The following is a 25,747-nucleotide window of genomic DNA, read 5'->3' as shown; positions in this document are numbered from 1 at the left end:
CGCAGACAGAGCACACTCAGAAACACACGGACAGAGCACACTCAGAAACACGCAGACAGATCACACTCAGAAACATGCAGACAGAGCACACTCAGAAACACGCAGACAGAGCACACTCAGAAACACGCAGACAGAGCACACTCAGAAACACAGGGACAGAGGGCAATCAGAAACACGCAGACAGAGCACACTCAGAAACACGCAGACAGAGCACACTCAGAAACACGCAGACAGAGCACACTCAGAAACACGCAGACAGAGCACACTCAGAAACATTCAGACAGAGCACACTCAGAAACACGCAGACAGAGCACACACAGAAACATGCAGACAGAGCACACTCAGAAACACGCAGACAGAGCACACTCAGAAACACGCAGGCAGATCACACTCAGAAACATGCAGACAGAGCACACTCAGAAACACGCAGACAGAGCACACACAGAGACAGAGCACATTCAGAAACACACAGAGCACACTCAGAAACACACAGACAGAGCACACACAGAAACATAGAGACAGAGCACATTCAGAAACACAGAGACAGAGCACATTCAGAAACATGCAGACAGAGCATAGTCAGAAACACACAGAGCACACTCAGAAACATGCAGGCAGAGCATACTCAGAAACACACAGAAATAACACACTCAGAAACACACAAAGCACACTTGGTCACAGACAGGGCACACTCAGTGAAAAAATACTAAGTATTCTTAGTTAGAAACAGTCAGAACACACTGAGTCAGAAAAACACTTTCAGCTCACACTCAGAAACACACAAACAAAGCACAGTTAGTCAGAAACACACAAACAAAGCACACTCATAAACAGGCAGAACACACTCAGGAACATGCAGGCAGTGCACACACAGTCAGAAACACAAAGAGTACTTTTATTCAGGAACACACAGTCAGCGCATGCTCAGAAAAACACAGGCAAAGCACAGTTAGTCAGAAACATGCCGACAGAACATAGTCACAAATGCACACACAGAGCACACTCAGGAACATACAGACAGAGAACACTCAGGAATATGCAGACCGAGCACATTCAGAAACATGCAGACTGAGCATACTCAGGAAGATGCAGATGGAGCATATTCCAGAACATGCAGATGGACCAGAGATGCACACACAGATAAAACACGCAGACAGAGCAGACTCAGAAACACACAGGCAGAGCACACATTTAGAAACGCACGGACTGAGAACACTCAGAAACACACAAGCAAAGCACACTCAGAAACACACAGGCAGAGCACACATTTAGAAACGCACGGACAGAGCACACTCAGAAACACACAAACAGAGCACACTCAGAAACACACAAACAGAGCACATTCAGAAACACACAAACAGAGCACACTCAAGGTAAGACTGTGGCTGTGATACTTATACAGTCATCCCTTAATGCAGTCTAGATGGCCATGTTAAATTATTATTTGCACATGAGCTAACATCCTTTTTGTGAAGTTCAATCAGGGCCATAGCACATGGATGCGTGCCTCTGGTCCAATGTTAAAACATTGCTTACATTAAAGTATTTAAAGCGCTCTGTAGGACACATAGCTAATGGCACATTCTCTTCAATAAAACTGTCTTTTTCAGATTGGCTGTTCTAGAAAGAGACACACTTTGCCAGTATCTGTTAAGGAATTGGCTGATATGGGTAAAAGCTCAACTTTAATTCAAGTGTTTGTATCCAAGCCCCACTGTTCACAGGCTCCAAGTACCATCCAGCCTGATCACAGTAAGCTTAATATGTTTTTGCTTCTCTTTTGTATTTTATGTATATAATAAAATAATCCAATCATCATCCTTCCACTTGAATTTTTAAGGAAAGCCCAGGTCAGTACAAACAGTGTCTTATAGATAAAAATTTCTTGATAAACCAAATACATGGAGAAAAATAGACATGTAATGGCCCAGCGATGTGCTCATTATCATTGATTGTCTTATCTCCAATGCATTTATCTCATAAACAGTAAATGGTTTCTTTTTTCACATTCAGCTATTGCCAAATGAATACCCAAATAAAGACTGCCATAAAGAACATATGTTGCTAAATTACACAGCTTTTCAGTGATCATCAATTAGCAGACCGTAGCATTTAAAAAAAAAAAAAAAAGGAGGGGGTGCTTCAAATTAAAGTCTACTTGTAGTCTAGATAATAGATCCTTCCCTTGTTGTGCTATTGTGAAGTTTGGAACTGTATCAGGAGATGTAGTTTTCTTCCCCTATACATCACTCCGTATCTGGGAAGATGTGGCATCTGTTTTGTCAAAGCTTGTGATAATATCTGCAGCTGTGAGGGCTGATTTCTAAAATATGCCGTGAAAGAAGCCAAGAAAAAGTGTTTAGTGGTGGACTTGCTGAAAATTCTATATTCTTACAGTGTGCAGGTAATTCTGGCAATACATGAGGGATTCCAATTATCTTTGATATTGCCCTTGGATGATAAGTTGTACAATTTTCACATCAGGTGTTAAACTCTAATTAACTTTTGCAATTTCTGTAGCAATCATTGGGGAATCATTTGACAATTGCCATCCTTGTGATATTGAAATCACTAAAGGCAGAATTTGCAGTAGTGTTTGAGATCCGCAGACTGTAAAATGTCACCTTATTACAGGTAGCATTGGTGTTTTTAAAGTGGTTGTAAAGTCATATGTTTTAATACTTTGATTCTCTCTGTTTTAGGTCCCTGTTAAGTATAGGGTTGCCACCTTTTCTTCAAGCCAAACCCGAACACTTTAGCGGCACATTGCAACATTTTTTATAGGGGGGAAAGATGTGGACTCTGGTATAAAGGGGGACTCTGATGTAAGGGGGTTTCTGCTCACCAAACCTACCACTTACATCAGTATCCCCCCTTAAATTAGGGTTTCCAAAGCCCCATTACATCAGAGTCCACAGGTTTCCCCTTACATCTGAGTCCCCCTTACCTTAGTGTACTCACTCCCTTGGAGGCAGGAGAGAAAAGGGAGGGAGAACTTGGATGGTAAGCTCAGTTACCCAAGGATGGAGGCTCAGGCATCGACATCTTTCAGCCATGGTGTATCTGCCAGTGGCTGAGCTTCAAATTTCCAACCCACACATCCCTTTCCCGAGACACAGAATGATGCTAATTAAAGTGTGGGTGGGCCCTTTCTTCTCTCTTGTCCGTGTATGAGAGTGGGGTTCATGCACACACCTATGCAGTAGGTGGCTGTGGTACTTGGTCACTTGGGGAGCCACAGTACATTCTGAATATTGTGTCCGTTACTGTCACAGCCAATCTGAAACCCGGACACACAATTCAAAACCCTGGATGGGTGACAACCCTAGTTAAGTACAGTGTTTGTGTTTTTCTAAAATGTTAATGCTAAATACCTTCTTTGCAGAGCCCTGCATTATAATTTTAGGAAAACACACAACTGTACTCAACAGAGACCTAAAACAGAGAGGATCAAAGTAATTAATGCATGTTTCTTTACGTTGCAAGCATTGGAGCAGCTGCAGGGAATAGAATTACACAGGCATGAGAGGGGAGGGGTGGGGAGGAGATTGGCTCTCACACACACTACGGAGAAGACAGGGAGAGAGGGGGGAGATGCAGAGATGTTGAGGAGATAGCGGGATGACGGAGGCATGTAAACTGACCACACTTTTAGAGATTAGCAGCCATGATAAACGTGGTCAGTTTACAGAGGGGAGTCAGGAACAGGCAAGATCAGCCAGGTATTGTACAACATAGAAAGGAACAATTAACATGGCAAAAGCACGGTGCTATATCCTGTGCCTTAAAGAGACAGGAGCATTTTGTTTTGGGTTTACAACCACTTTAGGTGTATTGTAAACTGGTTGATTAGTTGTACTGTTGTTTTACAAAATGAAGGCAAATTGTTTTGGAAGTTTATGATGCTTGGCTACATTTTGGGCAAAGTTGTTTTGTGAAGTTACTAGTGAAGTTTTCCTGTCAGTTCTCCATGGCAGGAAACACTGCAGTAGCCACACTGCTAAACATAAAAAAAAACATCAAGCCTCTTTGAAAGTCTGTCTAATCCAAATGCCTCTCTGGCATTACTGGCCTGAAATAAAGTAATGCCAGAAGCACACGTCTTTATATAGACAGGTTTGTAATTACATTTAGGCTGAAACTGTTATGATGCTAATAAAGCACCCACTAGTGTATGCTAATGTGTTATTTGGAAAGAGAAATTTCATTTTTTTAAAGTATTCCAGCCATGGTGTTTGGTAAGAGCCGGTTCACACAGGGGCGACTCAGATCCGACTTCAGGTCGCCCCTAGTCGCCTCAGGTCGGACAACATGTAAAAATCAATGTAAGTTAATGAGAGCCGTCTTAATGCACACTACTGAAATCACTCCGACTTCAGAAAAGGTTCCTGTACTACTTCAATCCGACTTGTAGGCGACTGGTAACCATTGATTTCAATGGAGGTCGCCTCCAAGTCGGATCTCCGTCGATACATAATGACACAACAAAGTTCTTAATTCACTCGCTGGTCATCTCCCGCCTTGACTACTGCAACTCCCTTCACATTGGCTTACCTCTACATAGTCTATCACCTCTTCAATCCATCATGAATGCCGCTGCCAGACTCATCCACCTTACCAATCGCTCTGTGTCTGCTACTCCTCTCTGTCAATCCCTCCACTGGCTTCCGCTCAGCCAAAGAATTAAATTCAAAATACTAACAACTACATACAAAGCCATCCACAACTCTGCCCCCAGCTACATCACTAGCTTAGTCTCTAAATACCAACCTACTCGTTCTCTTCGTTCCTCTCAAGACCTCCTGCTCTCTAGCTCCCTCATCACCTCCTCCCATACTCACCTCCAGGACTTTTCCAAAGCCTCTTCAATCCTATGGAATGCCCTACCCCAATCTGTCCACCTATCTCCTACTTTATTAGCTTTTAGACGATCCCTGAAAACACTTCTCTTCAGAGAAGCCTACCCCACCCACACCTAACTGTATTTTCATTTTCTCCATCAGCTCATCCCCCACAGTTATTACCTTTTTCTCGTCCCCACCCCCTTTCCTGGCCGGCTGGGTAGCGTGCTCGGATAAGGGTCTGGTATGGATCTGGGGGACCCCCACGCTGTTTTTTTGGTGTAGGGGGTTCCCCTTAGAGTCCATATCAGACCTAAGGGCCTGGTATGCTCTTGGAGGAGGAACCCATGCCATTTTTTTTTAAAATTTGGCGTGGAGTTCCCCCTTCAGAGCTCATTCTCTGATTGGCCACGGCAAAAGTCGCCTGGCCTGGGGCGACTTAAAGTCGTGTTGTAAGTCGCCCCAAGCCGCGCCCAAGTCGTGTTCAAGTCGTGTCCAAGTTGCCTCCAAAAGTCGTGTTGAAAGTCGTGTCGCCCCTGTGTGAACCGGCTCTAAACTGATCTCTGCTAAATGCCTTCAATGGAGATCACCTGGCCAGATTCCATAGCTTTTGGATATGTAACTACACTTGATGGAGTTCAAACAGAAGGAAACATTTTTCTGCCTTTATATATTTTTGTTTAACCATTTCCAGAGCAGCGCACGACGATGTACGTCGGTAGAATGGCACAGGCAGACAAATTGGCGTACAGGTACATCCATTTGTATTTGCTGCCCTGCCATCGCGTGTGCACAGCCGCCCTGGGGGGATACCCGCGATCGTCTCACAGGGAGGCTGAACAGGGAGATGCCGATGTAAATAGCGTCTTCCCGTTCTGCCTAGCAACAAGTGACACTGATCTCTACTCCATGTGATTGGAGCAGAGATCAGTGTTCACTAACACACAGCCCAGCCCCCCACAGTTACTAACACGCCCCTAGGACACACTTAACCCCTACACTGCCACCCCTGGTTAACCCTTTCATTGCCAGTGTAATTTACACAGGAATCAGTGCATTTGTATAGCACTGATTGCTGTATAAATGACAATGGTCCCAAAAATGTGTCAAAAATGTCCAATGTGTCCGCCATAATGTCGCAGTCACAATAAAAATCGCATATCGCTGCCATTACTAGTAAAAAAAAAAATTATTAATAAAAATGCCATAAAACTATCCCCTATTTTGTAATAAATTGTGCTCAAACCAATCAATAATCGCTTATTGCGATTTTTTTAATATGTAGAAGAATATGTATCCGCCTAAACTGAGGGAAAAAACATTTTTTTATATATTTTTGGGGGATATTTATTATAGCAAAAAGTAAAAAATAATGAGTTTTTTTCGAAATTGTCGCTCTATTTTTGTTTATAGCGCAAAAAATAAAAACCGCAGGGGTGATCAAATACCACCAAAAGAAAGCTCTATTTGTGGGAAAAAAAGGACATCAATTCTGTTTGGGAGCCACGTCACATGACCGTGCAATTGTCAGTTAAAGCGACGCAGTGCCGAATCGCAAAAAGTGGTCTGGTCTTAAGCCAGCAAAATGGTCCGGTCTGAACGGGGTTAACCATGCCAATAAGACAGTTAACATTTTTTAAGTGAACCTGTCATAGAAAAAATAGTCTAATAGTGTTCTGTAAAAGAAGGGCTCTCGTATAAATTTCTCTCAGTGCTGCAACCACCATTTGTGTCTTTGGCAATCAACACTTTTGGTAGTGTACCATTGTTACCAGTGTCCCTTGCTGGTGCTAAACCCTTCCTCTGACCCCTATATCAATGCAGTACTTAGACAGTGATGGAGGCCGAATCACTGAAACAGATTGGACGTAGGACACATGGCTTACCAGAGTGGTGAGCAAAAAGCAGGGCACTGTTTTTGCAATATTTTTTCTCTGACGTGGACAATTTAAGTTAAAGGGCATCTATCATAAAAACTCTTTATCTTAACGCCCATAAGTCCACACCCTATGTATTTGAAAAAAACATATATGGCATACAGTATAGGTTGGGCACATACAGATATTAAGGTATAGAATTTTTCACAATTTCTGCCCATTACTATTAGAGTATAAGGTTAACTACTTTAACAGGGTAGTTATCAAGATCAAAGGGGAACTTTCAACTTGATCAGTTTGATTAATAGACAAGTACAGAAATCTTTTTTCTTTTAAACCTTTAACTCCAAGGCCAGCCATACACAGTGTGAAAGAAATTCGGACAATTCCCCCATTAACACAGATTTTATTATAGATAATTATCGCTAGTGGCTATAGCAGCTGCTTGCATTAATCAGAAGTGAATTCGGCAGGCTGGTTGTGCCCAAGTTGATCGATCGGTCAACTTGGTACATACAGCCTGCCCATTAACGGTTTGAATCTTGACCATATGTTATACGAGGGTCTTCAAAAAGTTCCCACACTTTTATGTCTATAACTTAGTTAAAAAAAAGTGTGGAAACTTTTTAAAAAACCCTCGTACAATTTTCTTGTACAACTTTCCTTTAGATTTACCAAAACCTAAACACTTTTAATTTGTATGTATCAGGCAGGCCCCTGCCCTACATAGTTGAAGATAAATTTAAATGAAATTGAATAAGACAATTGTATAATGTATGGCCAGCTTAAGTGTGGCATACCCATAGCAATGTTTTGTCTAATATGAAAACATTACACTATTTTTTGGTCTGTTTTCTTCTCTTCTCTCCTTTTCTTGACATGTTCTAGGCATGTTACTTTTCAGCAGTGAATTCCCAAATATACCTCCTGACTCTTCCCAATCCCAAAACTATGAATGAATTTGAAGGACAGTCATAAAGGAAAACAAAGTTGGAAATGTGTTTTAAAGCTTTCTTATAGAAAGTAACAAAATAGCCATAAACCATAAGCTAGTATATTTAATATAAACTACACAATTACACAATGACATGTGCCAGGGCACCCATTTTCTCTTTACCGCAACATCCTGGCCATGGAGCATCTAGCTACCACTATATATAACAACCTCTTCATCCAGGGTATACTGTACATCTAACAGCATAAAGTGGTTCTTTATGCTTAAAGTTTTCTTCTTTACATTTCTAATCCTGCAGAAGCTTTCACTTTTCTCCTTACTGAATTACAGGACTTTGCCATTGTAAGTAATTTCAAGGTCATATACTCCAAGCTAGGGTCTCTTAATGTTTCCTTGTTCATAAAGCTGAAACAATCCTTACAATGCCAGTTTGCCTTTTCCTGGCAAATGAAAGCTTCAGAATTTTTAGAAATGACATCCCTGCAGACCCTGCCAATACATGAAAAAGAACCCCTATCCTCCTCAAAAATGTAGTCCTTGGGCGTTTGCATCAGGGTGAATGGTCATATTTAAAATAGATTTCTTCCTGAAACTGTTTTACCTTTTTCACACAATGGCCATATACAGTATGTCCCAAAATCCTTCTTTGTCAAGTATGTACAACCCTCCCTAAATAGATATGGAATTGATGAGGCACATGATTACACTGTGTTATTCTAGTCAGGAGGAAGAAGATAGGAGGATCTTTCAAATAGTGAGCTTTATAGCAAAATTCTTACTACCATAATTTTAGCCTCTTCCATGTGGACCACAAACTATGGATCACCATTGAAAAACATATATCATTCTCCATCCAGGCCCAAATCCCATCCCCCCCCCCCCCCCCATTCTGCCTCTCTTCCCTTTTATAGACAAGGAATTCCTTTAATCAGTATCTGCATATCTCTTCATATATTGAACCCATGTCTCCTTTCCTCCAGGATTTGATAACTCTTCATTGCTCCAGTAGACTCATTCTGAATCTTCTTGCAGGCCCTCACTTACGAAGGTCTCTCAATTTTCTCAGATCTCATGGCATATCATCTATTCCAGTCAGGAAATTGACTCTGCTACATCAAGCTTTGAAATTTCTACAGTTTTTTTTCGCCCAATAAACTGGTCACCCTATATTGCTCATGCTCTCTTTTTGAACTTCTTTGTCAGCTTACTGATTGACCAACACAAGCTGCCTTACTCTATGTCCTTTTGTTAACCATGAAATATACCTCCAAGCCGAACGAAATGACCGTATGGGAACAGGAAATGTGAATGAGGCATGTTCCCTCACTCTTACTCTAACTAGTGCTACCACAGCCAGGAAAGGGATTACAAAATATTGACTAACTGATATAAAAGCCCACATATCTTACATAATGTTTTCCCAACAACACCCCCTGACTGCTGGTGGTGCAGTGCCTCAATAGGCAAAATATTACATACAGTATATAGTGGAGTTATCCATACATCAAATCTTTTTTGGACCCGATACCGCTCAAATAGCATTGCTGCCCATCCTACCTGAACCCTACTCCACTACTTTCAAAAGTCTGCTATGCTTCTTCATTTCTGCTCTTAGGATTGGGTCAACTATCTAGGTTTATTGTTGAGGATGGAAATTGAAAGGCTTACCTTTATGGTATCCAAGACCAATATATTGTGTTATAGGGCCCCTGGGTCCTCTTCATGGACACACCTACCACTCTTACCTTCTCATGAATACAAAGTGCCCCAGATCCCCAACTCATACTCTTAATGCTTACCTGTTAAAAAATCTTATTTACTCACTTTTGTTGCCAGCTGTTTAGACATTAATGGCTGTATGTTGAGTTATTTTGATGGGGACAGCACATTGTGCTCTTTATCTTTTTTTTTTTTTTTCATTTTTGAACAATGATTTGACACTGGAGTGGTTAAAGGTAGATGCAAAGAGTCTACAGAAGAAAGGATAGAAAGGTGAAAACAGTATTATATAAAGAAAACATGGTCATTGTTTATAATACAGTACATAGTGCTTTAGAAAACAAAATGTCACCCAGTTGGCATTTAGGTCTACTTTAACTGTAGTAAAGTAAAGCCAAAGATCTGGTTGTGCTGGCCGATAGGTGTGCCTAGAACATAAGACTGGCTAAACAGAATTTTAGATCACTTGGCAAGTAAAACAATTACCATATCGATATTTCAGTGGTGTGTTTAGTTCATTGTCTGGAATTCAGTTTTAAACATTTTGCACAGCTTACCAATAATTCACAGTTAATTTTGTTCGCAAAAAGAACAGAAAAATCATGTATTTTACATCACTGCTGCTTTTGACCTTTCTAAATTAAAATGACACTTTCATAGTTGAATGTCCGCTGTAGACTGTTCACTTAGAGGTTTAAAAATCCATGGCCTTTCGGATACAAAAGAATGCTTTTTTTTTTAATCCTCTCCTTTGCTCCTGCAACAATGTACATATTCAGGATATCTCTATAGGAGTTCAGGTAATTGAAATACCAATTCAAAAGCAGGAGGACAGACAGTGCAGCGGCACAATTGCAGCTGTCATGAAACTGACGTGTCTGAAGCTTAAAACCCATAACACGTGCGGAGCTTAAAATGACATGTCACCTACTTCATGACTTTTCCCATATTATAATTTCTGAACAACAGTTACACCAGAACCAACAGAATATGCATGTATGCTGCAGGCAGTGTTGGTCTGCTTTAATGATCCATAAAATGATCAAAAGGTACATTCCAGTCGAAATTAAATTGGATTTTACAATAAACCTCATTATAAAAATGCTATCTAATTAATATCTAATTCCAGTTTTAAGTAAACCTGTCACCAGCCGAGGCAATTTAAACTATTCACATGATGATAAAATGCACAAGCAGAAGTTGCCTCATGTCAAAATGATCAGTAGATACAGTGATAAAATGAACTGTACGTATATGCAGAAGTCAGATGTTCCTCACTTGTCACCTCACAAGAAAAAAAAGGTTTGTATATAATATCTGGTTGTATATAGCTCTATTGATCATTTTGATATGGGGTTTTCTCTGACATTAACTTATAATCATGCATTTTTTATCATACATTTATGCATATTTTGTTATGACATAATCACGTTTGTGATAACATTACTTACTTTCTTTAATGTAATTACATACATAGTTGCTACTGCCATATCTGGTGCACATATTTCCATTTCCTGTGTTGGCCTGCGGTCTTTTTATACTGTATTTAAGCACCATCTACATGAAGATGACTTCCTTTTTCCCACTTAAGCTTGCCATAGATGGATAGAATTTCCAAAGAAAATTCTTAGAACATTTGAATGTCAATTAAAAGCTAAAGCTTTTGTTTGCTTTTAACTTTTGATTTTGGAATGAATGGACTTTACTTAACAAAAAAATAAAAAATACTCCCCCCCTGCACCAAATGATTTGGACCAGTGCACAAAGCAAGGTCCTGACCTCAACCTGATAGAACACCTTTGGGATAAATTAGAGCGGAGACTGCGAGCCAGGCCTACTCATCGACATCAGTGTCTGACCTCACAGATACGCTTCTGAAAGAATGGTTAAACATTCCCATAGACACACTCCTAAACCTTGTGGACAGTCTTCCCAGAAAAGTTGAAGCTGTTATAGCTGCATAGGGTGGACCAACTCAATATTGAACCCTAGGGACTATGACCGGAATGCAGTTCATGTGTGCGTAAAGGCATGTGTTCAAATACTTTTGGTAATATAATGTATGTTCAGTGCCAAAAAGAGTGGGCAGCACATATGCATCACTGGGCAGCCAATTTTTATTTGTTGAAAGCATGCTCACTGCATGCACTAAGCACAAAGACAGAGCTGTCCAACTCTCCATCCAGGGTAAAGATCAGTAACTGTCGGGACAGGCTTCCAATCGTGCCCACTGCGACAGTGGTCACATGATCGCTGATCCCCCCTTCCCCCAGGTGTTCTGAACTATTTAACAGTATGCCAAGCTGGGTTGGAAGGGGTTAACAAATAAACTTGCAAAACATATAGGGTTCCCTAATGTAAATTTTTACCCTTACAACAAGCCTACCTACATTGCATAGGTTCAATGCCCATTGATTCTAAGAGTAGAGGATCAAGCTGTAATACGTAACTAGCTCCCTGCTCAATCAGGCTTCCTCATTGCTGTATAATTGGTCCCCTGGAGTCTCATCTCTCATAGCGTTCCAGCAGTCGCACTCTGGTGCCATCACATACAATGCAAGACCAATAGTCTTGCAGTGTACATGAGGACATTGATAACTTGGCTTGTCAGAGAGAAGTGAGCACCAGCTGCTGGGGGGAGGAAGAATAAGGTATGTATTACATCCTTTTTTTTAACAAACATTAACACTTGCAGTGAGGGATGGGGAGTGACGGGGTGCCACTGGTAGAGGTTTTTTTTCAGAGAGTGCACAGTAGAATCTAAAACTTTAAAGCCCTTGTACAAACGGTCAGAAATTCAGGCGGAGAATGTCCGATCGGATTATGTTGTCGGATAATCCGACCGCGTGTGGGCTCCATCGGACTGTTTCCGTCAGAATATCCGACCAACAAAGTTTTAGAGCTGGGCTATAAAATTTTCCGACAATATGATCCGATCTGACTTTGTCCAATCATTTGTAGAGAATTCCGATCGGACAAAGTGCCACGCATGCTCAGATCAAATTCCTAGACCAAAGCTATTGGCTACTAGCCTGAACATAGTCCCCTCGTAATTAAATTACATCATCACGTTACGAACGATCGGATTTTCCGACAACTTTGTCCCACTGTGTGTATGCAACACCAGTTTCGGACAAAATTAGTCAGACAAAATCCGACGGATTTTGTTGTCGGAATGTCCGACCGTGTGTACAAGGGTAATACTTTCCTCCTCTTTTGTGATAGAAGGCAAAGACAATAATTTCTGAATTTTTCAGCTGTGTGTGTGTAAACTGAGTTTCAGCTACTGAACACTGTAAAAAAAAATCAATATGGAAACTATTAGGCTTTGTAAATATGCCAAAAGGAGCCACTCCTTCTGCTGGTTGTAAATCAGAAATATGAAATATTCACCTTTCTAAAAATGTAAAATATTACCCTGAAGTGGTGGTAAATTATTGGCAAAACAGTGAAACTTGCAGAGACACCAACAACTTCAAATTTGATAGATTTTTCAGGAATCAGACACAATTTAAGCTGTCTGTGGTGGGGACAATTAGATGTTATAAAATTAGAGGCCTCTAATGATTATTATTTACTATAAAGAACATTATCATCAATAAGGAAAGGTGTAAATAACAGTTACATATCTTAAAGCAGTATTACACCCAAAAGCAAACATTTATTATATTGCAGCATGACAATTTGTTTAAGGCTTTCTCTCCTTTATTTTCACCTGGTAATCTAAGCCAGTAAGTCTGTTGTTTTTCAAAAGAACAAGCTTTTCTGCAGGTGCAGCAGTTAGAAGGTTAAAGCGGGAGTCCGCAGGGGGTCCGCGTTTTTTTTTTTTTTTAAAGCCAGCAGCTACAAATACTGCAGCTGCTGACTTTTAAAATAGTGACACTTACCTGTCCAGCGCGCCCGCGATGTCGGCACCCGAAGCCGATCTCTCGATCGTCTCTCGGGTGCTGCCGCCGCCATCTTGGGTATGGGAATCAGGAAGTGGAGCCTTTCGGCTTCATTTCCCGGTTCCCTACTGCGCATGCGCGAGTCGCGCTGCGCAATAAGGATGGACCCGCTGCCTCTGGGATCTGTGTGTTTCCCAGCAGGCAGCGGGGGACTTTCGGAAAGGGGCGTAATCTACGCCCCTTTCTGCAGAGAGCTATCCCGGAAGTGGGTGCAGATACCTGTACTGTACAGGTACCTACACCCCCCTCCCCCCTGAAAGGTGCCAATTGTGGTGCCGGAGGGGGGGAGGATTCCAATGAGCGGAAGGTCCACTTTAGGGTGGACCTCCGCTTTAAGACACAGCATTTAATGCTGACAGGAGTGCTTACAATGATCAGCTTTTATTTCTATATGTAAACGTTTTATCCCAAAAAGAAAAAACTCTTTGTTGTAACTGACTAAAAAAAGTGTTAGCTAGAGTTTCGCTTCAACATGTAATTAAATCTGCCAGTACATCTAACCCTATGCTTCCCCTAGACTGACAATGCTGCTGTCCTAAGCTGCTGTCTAAAGAGTGCTCCTTCATCCAGACTGGGGACACTCTAATACAGAAGGTGTGTTATCGGCCAGATCACCAGGTGCAAACGGGGGGGGGGGGGGGGGCATTTAAAAAGAAAACAAATACAGTTATCACATCCAGTGATTGGTATCCTGTAATATGTTACATTAGTGTTTCTGGGTTTAATGCTGCTTTAAAAGGACATTTGTATTTAAAATGAGATATGTGTTGTAGATTTTTGATTTGAGCTGTGTGTGATAATTGTGTTTCAGTATAAAATATAGAACTGAAGAGCAATATAAGCTAGTCTTGCTGACTTAGTATCTAGTGATCAACGTCATGTGTTGCCCACATTTTAAATTTGTATATCTCTGGAAAATAACTTTCAGAGCACACCAAAGCCCAACCACCCAAGGCAAGTTTCTGGAAAACAATTGCCCTTGCTTTGCCACCTACTGCTTTGTTAATCTTATGAAAAATGCTCCTCAGAGAGCCCAAATTCAGGTAAATGGTAGTCTTGGCTGTCCTTGGGGGTTATACTTTTATTATTATTATACACGATTTATATTGCGCCAACAGTTTACGCAGTGCTTTACAATGAATGGGGGGGGGGCAACACAATTAAAGTACAGTTCAATGCAAAAGGTACAGTAGGGCCCTGCTCGTAGAGCTTACATTCTAAAGGGAGGGGGTGGTGGTACAAAAAGGTAATAGCTGCAGGGAATGATTTGATGGGGGTGGTTTGGGGACAGTTAGGTGGGTGTGGGATAGGCTTCCCTGAATAAATGAGTTTTCAGGGATCTCCTAAAGGTGGACAGGGTAGGGGCTGATCTGACAGACTGGGGCATACTTCACATGGGAAACTAGTGAGCCAGTGCACATGGCAGCAACTAGCCTAAAAATAAAACAATTGTAGTAAAGCCTAGTACACATGAGCAGAATGTTGGGCAGCAGCGGTCAGGTACAATAGAAACCAGCCGGCATTGGGTCTGTGTGTTCGGCAGCCAGTCGGTCCGGCTTCTGTCTAGGGTTATGACCAAAACCGGTCTGCCAACCATCTCCCGAATAGCGCTCTCATGCCAATGTCTGAGCGCTGACCGGAGTTTTCTGGCGGCAGTTCCCCTATCAGAACACAATGGCACAGCAGGGGAGATCACTGTACTAACATCAGATTGTTTGTACCGCAGCGCCGACCTGAGCTGTCAGTCTTTTTTTGTTCAACCCTCTGGGTTGAACAAAAAAAAAATGGTAGCCAGAAGATTCTCTATATTTAAGAAAATATAAAATCATCTTTCATATTACTACAACTCATGCTAGCTATAGTTTTTCTTAAAATAATCACGTCACAAGGGCAGGCCTTGTACAAAAGGGCATCATCATTGAGATGTGCCTGGGGAACCCTGATGCTCAGGGTGGACGATTTTCAGAAAAAAAGTCCCCACAACAGTGGAATGTTGGACAGGATGTGCATTAAACAGTTTGTGTGTCTTGGGTGTGAACGGGATATTTAAGGCATCAGGTCATTTATCAGATATAAAGTAAAATATCCTAGTCCCAGTCATGTCTTCATGCAGGTGGACACAATTCCAGAGTTTTGGTTTACACCCTATATTTTTGGCTTCCAGATAAGCTGTCTCTTGTTAAAGGTCAAATTCATTAATTGTTAACTTTTTTGCTTGTTTGTTTTGTTTTGGCAGGCTTATATTCCAGTTTTGTGATTGGCTGTGTTATTTACCCTTTGGCAGTCTCATTTGTCTGGCAGATGAGGTAGCCAGGTACAAAATAAAAATCAGCAGAAGAACACAGTCAGTTAAATTATGGGAACTGCCAGGAGATTTTTTAAACCTACAGGAGACAAAGAAAAGAAATGGATAAAGTTCCCATAGAAAAGTTCCTATAGAAAAGTTCAAAATATGTTGTAAATGTGCAGTGTGTATAACTACACAAAGTTGTTTGCTATCTGAGAAGTACATACTATGCATTCATTCAGAAATTCTATTTATCAATTATTTCACCCCAAATTCATACACTTTTCACCCAAGATTCACACAGTATTCAAATTGAGTTTTAAAAAACTTGTGAGAATCTTGGGTCCGAGTTGTATGAATCTTTGATGAAAACTTTAGATAGACCTGATAATTTCTGAATGCCATTTGAAGTTTTTTTTATATAAATTAGTTAAAAACAATAGCAATTTAACTTTTTTTCTTTTTTTTATTCCATTTTACCGTGAGAATGCAATTAACAAGAACAATGGCTGCAACATTATGTCGACAAGTTAAATCAAGAAAGACGATATACAGTATGCTAGTATAAGTTGAGAGAGACATAGCAGTGCTGGGTATAGTGGTGTACATTAAAGTAAAATGATAGGCAAAACTTTTTATTTTATTTAGGATAGAGTAAGGGGGAGTTATAACCCCTGTAAGGTTTATTTTCGTCCTCTTTGTCCCAATGGGGAGGTTTACCTTCACTTACTGTCCCATAGCCGAACAGGAATTGAGAGGGAATCCATGACAATTAAGGGAATTTCTTGGGGGCACCCAAGTCACCAGAACTAGTGTCCCCATTGGAAGATTTCCCCTCTATTACTTTTCTGGGGATAACCCAAAATTTAGGGATTTTCTTTTGCTTTCACTTTCAATGATAATGGTAAACAGGACAAATAGAGAGGGGGAATCTCCTTTATGGGGGCACAGACAGCAATAAAAACTGAAATGCATTCTAATCCCTCTGCACTTGATCGAAAACTAAAAAAAAAAGTTGTGCCTTTAGTTATAATTTAAGAAATATTTGAATGGATGGTGTTTTGACTATTAAGGAGCAAGCAAAGGGAAGAGGGGAAGGTCTCAATTTTTAGATTGCAATTTTCCTTTATGAATGTAATTTTTTTTTTAAACAGTGTAATCTGTAATATTTAAAGAGGGTCTGACCTGTGGAATCTGTGTCGGGCAAAGGACTAGTCATCAGTATCGCCCATGATCTCCCTGCAGCTGAACACTTCCCCATTACTGACTTCTGATAGTCTGCACTGTGCCTCAGTCTGGGGATTGCCTTCTTGGTAGAAGAGCAAGGATTTGCTTCCTTTATGTCGGAGCTGCTGATAAAATCTGGTAACTGCCGGGGGAATATGCAAGAAGCAGCAGGAGAGGTAGAGGAAGCACAGATCCACAGAATGAAATAAAGAGAACCTGTGAATATATTATGTACATTCAAGTATTAACATATATCATGAACAGGTAGTACAAGCCCTCAATGACCTCTGTAGTTGTAGGCACTGCAGAGAAATTAAAGTGTATCTTCAGGCAAAACCTTGTATTTATAAGCTTTGGATAGACTGGGGGAAGAGTTGTAAAGTTGCTATCTGTTTCCCCATTGGGGAATTTCTCTTTCAATTTGTACTGATGAACATGGTCACAGAGAACACAAGAGCAAATTCAGAATTTCTAGAGGTGTCCCCAGAACTAGAGGTAAAGGGAAATCTTTAAACAGAGTAATCTGTTCCAGGGAAAACTCTCTAATGCCCCATACACATGCTTTTCTGTCGGAAAAAACTTGGATGGTTTTTCCGGTGGAATTACGCTCAAGCTTGGCTTGCATACACACGGTCACACAAACGTTCTCTGAACTTTCGACCGCCAAGAACGTAGTGACAAACAACACTACAAAGAGCAGAGAAAATGAAGTTCAATGCTTCCGTGCATGTGTCAAATTGTTTCTGAGCATGCATAGGAATTTTGCACGTCGGAATTTGTACAGACAATCCGAATTTGCTATCGGAACTTTTTCCGACCGAAAAATTTAGAAGACGCTCTCAATCTTTTGCTGGCCCGAAATTCTGCCAGCAAAAGTCCAATGGAGCATACACACAATCGCATTTTCCGACCAAAAACTCTCATTGAACTTTTGCTGGTGGAATTTCCGATCGTGTGTATGAGCATAAGAGGGGAATTCCATGGTTTTGGGAGATTTCCTCTAACTTGGTGTTTTGTCTCTGGCACAGGAAGTGTAAGAAAACAATGTTACACAGGCAGCAAAAACTGGCTGGGATTTTAACCCTCCCTACCCCATCCAAAACTAAACACCAAACTTCTGACTATACATACTTTAATCACAGCTTTTCTCTTATTTTCAGTGGCAGACTGCCAGCCCTCTAATGTAAACAGCAAGTGTTTCTAATCTAAGCTGTTGGAAAAGGTCTGAAACCTGACTTCAGAGTCTCCGTTGTGATGACGGGACTGGACAGATTAGCTAGGGCTTATTTAAAAGGTTATTTACTGTTTATTAAGAATATGAGAAAACTTTAACAATCATTGTCTGTGCAAAGGTATTTTTTAAGCAGAAGGAGGTAGATGATACTTGCAGTCACGGGCAGCAGTGCTTTAGATGATCTCTCACACTGCAGATATACAGCTAAAAGGCTTGAGGCAATGGAGTGCCTAGGCACCCTAAATACCAAGGAGTGAGCTTCCTTTTTTCAGGAGGAATTTTAATAAAATTGTAAATATTTAATGTACTGTTTAGGACAGTTAACATTTCTTGATCTCCCCTATAACATAGCAAATCTTCACTTTTGAGTTGTTTCACTTGAAGAGAACAAAGAATTCTGATTTTCTGAAATGGAATTTGACATTTCATGATACAGCACACATTTCCAGTTCACATAAAGACCAAATAACAAATGTACGGGTCAGGACACCCAAAAAGTACATTTCAGTTTCGTTGTATGCTGGAAAATTGAAGTATCTCACAGTTTCTTAAAATCTCTGTTTTTCAGTTTTCTGTATAAGAGCATCCAGATCTGCTCACCTTATGTGTCCATTGCAAGGAGGGCTCATGCTCCCTGTTGGACTTTTATATTATAGAGAATGCAGTGGGAAGAGTGGGCATTTCCTATGATGGCGGGATCACAGGCACAAGGAGATGTTATCTCTGGAGATCCTAAGAGATATATGAAGTCAAGCAGTTAATGTACTATCCCTTGATGCGATTTTAGGGTTTGGACCCGGTCACATGTTGTGTCATTGAAACACAGTTGTGCTACTGCAGTGTTCTCAGTGTGTGCTCATGTTATTATCCAGTTCCCATGTCAAAAGACTACAGCATAAAAAAGTCCTTCAGAGAAAGTGGATAGCATCTCAGAAAATAATAACAGAACAAGCTCCATTTATACAAAAACAATAGTGCAGCGTTTATGAAATTATAGAATACATATGTAATAGTGAACATATGAGTGCATAAAGATAAATAAAAGTCCAGATGAAGAGCCGAAAATAACTATGGTAATCTTCTATATATATGATAGAAAGAAAGGGGAGTCCTAAAAATAGCCACAAAAGCTTCCTAATACTAGGACCACCATGCAAACCTTCAAGGTGCATGAAGAGTGGGAGCTTAGCAAATTCAAATGACCCTCTTTAAGGTAAAACACTGGGACTTTTATTTATCTTTATGCACTCTTATTTATGTTGCTTATTTGCACATTCTATCATAGGCGTGCACACGGTGTGTGCTGGATGTGCCTGGGAACACCCTCATCACCCCGTTTGCATTAGGCTTATTGCTCTGTGTACCAGTGGGGAGATGGGAAAGATTTCCCACTGAGTGGCTTAAAGGCAAAGTGTGGAAGCAGTTTTCATGAGTTTGTGATGGCCAAAAGTCAGAATGGCACTGCAGATGTCATCCAGCCTATCTGTTTATTTGGAGATTAATGTGGAACAGGTGTTTTCTATCTGTTAAATTCATTACTATTTTTCTTTACTATTTTTTTTTTCTTAATATACAAATTCCCTTTAGCAACAGATCACCCAGAATAATGAGTTATCAACATGCACTAGATCTTAGCTGCCGAGAGAGCTGGTTGAGCTTTCCCTTGCCACAAGATGGTCACCACAGCTCACAAGAAATACTAATGATGTCAGAGATGACATCACCGGATCAGTGCAGAAGCAGTGTTGTTACAGTGTGCTGCAGAGTCCTCCTGCGGAAGTTTTGTAGCAAAGTTGAAAGTAGCCATACATATTACAGTTCGAGGTTTACATCTGCTAGAACCCTCATGCAGCCACTGTGACTGGACTCTGATTAATAAGGTGCTAGGACAAAAAAGTCTGGTTGCAATTTGGTTTAAAATGGTTCCTGGGATTTAAGTGCTTAGTTGTGTTTATTCCACCAACTCACAGAAAGAATTGTTACAAAATGTGAATAGTGATGGGGGACAGTTGCCCACGGGATTGCAAATAAGGCATGTTAACCTGCATATAACTGAACCCTCTTTTTCTGCAAATGGCAGATAATTGGATCTATAACCTTTCCAGTTGTCTTGTTCATTGACAGGAATAAAATAACATTATACTACTGTTTCCCCTCATGTCCTGAGCAAGCATGGTGCTCTTCTTCTGGAATAATACTAAGTAGACACAAATAGAAATTTTAAAAGACTCATGGCCATTCCTACATTTACAAGTTCTCTGGAAAATCCACTATTTGGAGAAAAAAAACACACACAGGCAATATAGGATTAATACAATAATTTTAAGGGCTTTTAAACATTGGAATGTTTCTTAACTGGTAGTAACACATTAATATTTGGACCAATTTTACATGTGTTTAAATAAGTTCAAAGGGCCCATTTAGTACAACTAAATTGGAGGAGGTCCTAATAAAAAAACTCAGAGTTTTACTGTCCTACAGAAATCATTTCTGTACCTTTGACCTTTAAGCCCTTGCACACACGGTCGGAGATTCCGACGGAATGTGTCCTATCAGACTGTTTTGTCGGATATTCCGACTGTGTGGTCTGCATCGGACTGTTTCCGTCGGAATATCCGACGGACCAAGTTTTCCAACTTGCCGGTAAAATTTTCCGACAAAATCCTCCTAGCGGACATACTCCGATCATGTGTAGCCTACTGTCCGACGGACAAAGTGCCACGCATGCTCAGATCAAATTCCTAGACCAACGCTATTGGCTACTAGCCTGAACGTAGTCCCATCATAACGAAATAACGTCATCACGTTATGTACAATCGGATTTTCCGACAATTTAGTGCGACCGTGTGTATGCAACATCACTTCCGGACCACTTCCAGAATTAATCCGTCGGAATTACTCCGACGCATTTGGTTGTCGGAATCTCCGATCGTGTGTACAAGGGCGAAAAGCCTAAATTTGCCTAACATACTAAACACCTAAAATATTTGATACTAATAAATAAGTTTTTGGTTTCCAAGCCTTGTCCTTCTCTATTACATGACATTTAATTATTTTTTTAAAATCTACATTTTCAATGATCCCACTGCCAGATGACCCCTGCTGCCAAGCACAATGATTAAAAAGCCGTTTTAAAAGTCAAATATTCCCCTCTGCATCCCATTTTAATCTAATTAAATTAGCATTAACAAAACAGCAGGCATGTTTGCTGATAGATGTCCTAGTAACGGAAGTGTGCTTATATTGGTACGTAAGTCATTATATGCTTACATTAACTAGAGCAGAACTGCAAGAACACCTGTTGGTTTTCATGGATAATGTCTGTGTGCATTAAACAACTTTCAAGTCCACCTAGAGAAGAGGTTCTAATGGGGAAACCAGATCAATATTTGTCAATGTGTAAAATGATTAAATGCACTAAAGGATAAAGATGCAGATTACGGATACCGATGTCTGGAAGTCACTGGGGATGAAAAGAAAAAGAAAAACATTAGATCTTTGGAGTGTGGTTGTCAAACTCATTAGCGTAGAGATAAAACAGTTTTTTTTTCAACGTAAATTCCTTTGCAGTTTTCCAGTCTCATCTCTCTTTCTCTTTTAGTTAACCGCACTCCGCATCATTTACATATGCTCCCTCTTGATTTATAGACACAGTTAAAGATGTTCCACTAGGGACAAATGTTAAATTAATATTCACACTGATAGCTAAAAGAAATTGCTGCTAGCTACATAAAACATTACACTTGCTCTGTAGCCTAAAAACTGACAGTTAGTGCAGACAAAAAAAAAAAACTACAATCCTCTTCCCCTGACTCATGTTAGGCATGAGAAGATGATTTATGCAGAAAAAAACTTTTCTAAGAGTTGCTATTAAAGGTCACAGCAATGTTAATCAAGTTCCTCATCTTCATTTTCTTATTGGTAATATTAGTTGCCAACAAAAACTATGGTGAACCAGTGTGCCCCACTTAGTTATAACTTGCACATAGTGGTCACATCATGTTGCCCTGCATCATATCAGCATTAAATGCTTTAATGATTATTGTGCAACTACAACCCTAGCAGATGAAGATGCATTCTTAATTCTTCATAAAGGAGAACTATAGTATTTTTAGATGTGATGTACTGTAAGAGATCAGTTGATGTAAACCAATTGAAAATAATTCATTTATGCATGTTAATAGATCAATTTAATGTAAACAATCATAACAATATTTCGCCCCTTTTTAACAAATGAAACCACCAAGTTCCTCATTCACTCCCTTGTTATCTCTCGCCTTGACTATTGCAACTCCCTTCTTATTGGCCTGCCTCTCCATAGGCTATCTCCTCTTCAGTCTATCATGAATGCTGCTGCCAGACTTATCCACCTTATGAACCGTTCAGTGTCTGCCAATCCTCTCCTCCAATCCCTACACTGACTTCCAATCACCCAGCGAATTAAATTCAAAATACTAACCACAACATACAAAGCTATTCACAACTCTGCCCCGAGCTACATCACCAATCTTGTCTCCAAATATCACCCAAATCATCCCCTCCGCTCTTCTCAAGACCTCCTACTCTCAAGCTCTCTCGTCTCCTCATCCCATGCTCGTCTCCAAGATTTCTCCAGAGCCTCTCCCATCCTCTGGAAGTCGCTACCTCCACCGGTCCAGCTATCCCCTACTCTTGCTACCTTCAGGCGATCCCTGAAAACTCATCTCTTCAGGGAAACCTATCATGTCTCCAACTAATCTCCTACCACTTCCATCAGCTTATTCCCGACAGTTATTACCTTTTGTACCACCTGCCCCACCCTATTAGATTGTAAGCTCTTCTGAGCAGGGCCCTCTTAATCCTCTTGTATTTTTTTTGTATTGTAACTGTATTGTCTCCTTTTTATATTGTAAAGTGCTGCGTAAATTGCTGGCGCTATATAAATCCTGAATAATAATAATAATAATAATAATAATAACAATATCTGTGAGTTTTGGCATCAGCTAATATCACATTCCAAAAACTAGTCTATTATCAAAAACATAACTGGCAATCCCAGAAACCTGTTGCTAACTAAAAGCGATATCTGTGTGGCCAAAAACATTGGTTTGTAGTTTTAGAAAAGCTGATCGGGTTTGACGGTCAGTTTTTCAGGCGGACCCGATTGGACCCTCAATTATCCTCTATGGAGCCAGTGCAGCAGTCCCCCTAATTATACCTGAGCCCCCTCTCTGTCCAGCAATGTCCACAAGTGTCTCAACCATCCGGAACTCTCCCTCCTGATTGGCTGAGACACAGCAGCGGCACCATAGGCACCTGCTGCTGTCAATCAAACTCAGCTAGCCAATCTGGAGAGAGAGGGGGCAGGGCCAAACCACAGCTCCATGTCTAAATGAATGCACAAAGCTGCAGCTCAGCTTGGGTGCCTTGGGGGGCACTCGGCAGAAGGTAGGGGCCAGGAGCAACAAAGAAGGACCCAAGAAGAGGAGGATATGGGCTTCTCTGTGCAAAATCATTGCAACAGGACAGGTAAGTATAACATGTTTGTTATTTTTATGAAAAAATAAACAAGACTTTACAATCACTTTAAGGGAGGGAATCTCCCTTAAAATTATTGTAGAGTCTTGTTTATTTTTTAGACTTTACAACCCCTTTAAAGGACACAGTTAGTAACAAATATTGTGACGTTTAAGGCCCTTTCCACACGGGGGAGACCCTGCCAGGAGCCCGCCTGCTCAGCCGAAAATCTTCACTTCCTGTCTAGGGACACTCCCCAGTGTGAGCAAAACCTAATTTTAATTGTCACCAGAACATTTGTAACGACTGGAAGTATTCCTCTAATGACAACTCTAGAATATAGGCTTTCCCCTTACTTTCTGTCTGAACTACAATGGTCACCGGTACCAACAGAGGGGTAAAACTCCCCAGTTGGGACATAGACTTCATAAAAAAAACTTGGCAGATAGTCTAACCCTTCCACATTTTACTACAACTAAAATTTTAATAATTTTATGTACACTGGCACTAATTCCTGGCACATAACGTGTGTCTAAAGCCAATTTTTTTCAATTTATTCGGGAGGCATTTTTTTTTAGGGTGACAAATGTGAGATTCCAGTTACTTCCTGTCCTAGAAGCAGGAAGTGGTGGGAGTTCCCTCCAAAATTATGTGTCTCTGAACACCTGCAACCTGGACCTGATGTTGTAGGGGTCCGTGGGCATTGCAAATGGTTGACGCGTTTCAAGGGCGTACCCTCTTCCTCAGAGACTAAGCGGTCAATGATTGATTGCTTAGGTTATGAGGAAGAGGGTATGCCCTTGAAATGCGTCAGCCGTTTGCAATGCCATCAAACCTCTCCAACAATAGGTCCGGGTTGCAGGTGTTCAGAGACGGAGTCTCACCAATTTATAAGCTTCCTTTACAAGCTTGTTTGTGAGTATGACTATTGTTGTTCTAGCTTTTAATAAAATTTACCATTCGTAATGCATAAGGTCGGTGTGCCCTCCTTTTCTCTTTTTTGTTCCAGTTTTTTGAATTCCCATTGTTCTGAGGAGGGCAGCAAGACTACAGGCACTGTTTGATTTAGAGGGTTGGTCGCACCACTTATTTATAGACTAAGCACCCAAGCGCAGGAGATTATTATTGTTTTGCAATCTTACCATTGCTATCAGTGCAGCCTGATTGATGCCCATCTGCAGCCTTGGAGGGGGCAGGGAGAGGGACGGGACGAGCGCCAACAGATTACATACAGGAGAATCTCCTGTTTACTCTGCAGCCTCTTTAATACAAAGTCCTGCCTCCTATGATAGACAGAACAGTCATCCAATGGCAGCCCAGGAGATGGGACTTCCTATTACAGACACCTCCGAGTAAACTGTATGTACTCCGATGGCACTCATCCCACCCCCTCCCTGTCCCCTTGCGAGGCAGCACGGTATATATCCAAATTACCAGGGATGCTGTATTAAACTGGAATGTGGGCCGAGATTGGCCCATGGGCCGGACTTTGGACAGCACAGAAATGTTTGTATTTGCTATGCAATATTATAGTTTATAAATACACTTGATTCTGGAATGCAAAACTGGATAAGTGATCTTTTACTCATTTAGGAAACTCTTTTGACTAATTTATATATCATCTTTTCTGTGACCAAGCCCATGGGATAGTAAAATGCATGAGAGAGAGGCAGCCTCTGGTGGGGTGTAAACTGCTTTCTCATTCATTGATTCCACTGAGCATGGTTGGGTTCTTCTTTGGTGGGCACGCAGGCTCCAGGGACCTGGGGATTTTCACTGATGCATGTCTACACTTCTAAGCTCTTAACGTATGTTGTATGTTTCATTGTTTCAACTTTCCATCTATTAGATCTTCTGCCCTTGTTGTTTTAACCTTGGAAAGTCAAGCACAGTGTGGGAGATTTTGGGTACTCAGTATTCCACTGGATCTCGTGGAAAGGATAGATGGAATGATCCTGTAGCAAGTGTGAAATGAAAACTGTGCCTTGTACAAGTTAGCCGCTCACTGATAAAGTGAACTTCTACTGTAAGTGCTGAAGCTCCCCTTTGCCACCCACACATTGTTTTCCTGACATGTCCTGAAACAGTTATTAATGCAGACCTTCAGTAATTTTTTCAACTTTCCATCTATTAAATCTTCTGACCTTGTTGTTTTAACTTTGGA

General features: G+C 40.8%; 1 protein-coding gene across 2 annotated transcripts in view; it reads left to right on the top strand.

The window, feature by feature from the left end:
• Nucleotides 1–25,747, top strand: part of RFTN1 (raftlin, lipid raft linker 1) — a 477,341-nt gene that overhangs the window by 172,959 nt on the left and 278,635 nt on the right. Inside the window, exon 2 of one of the 2 annotated variants that reach the window (XM_077491378.1) lies at nucleotides 1,611–1,752. The exons of the other annotated variant lie outside the window; for it this stretch is intronic. Coding sequence (XP_077347504.1) covers nucleotides 1,611–1,752 — 142 coding nt within the window. The remainder of the gene's footprint in view (nucleotides 1–1,610; nucleotides 1,753–25,747) is intronic. 2 annotated transcript variants of the gene reach the window in all.

The sequence above is a fragment of the Lithobates pipiens genome, unplaced genomic scaffold (assembly GCF_037356315.1).
Source record: "Lithobates pipiens isolate NorthernLeopardFrog02 unplaced genomic scaffold, aLitPip1_a1.2 Scaffold_19, whole genome shotgun sequence".
Lineage (NCBI taxonomy): Eukaryota > Metazoa > Chordata > Amphibia > Anura > Ranidae > Lithobates > Lithobates pipiens.
Note: the sequence above shows the minus strand (reverse complement) of the source record. Positions and strands in the feature narration are given on the sequence as shown.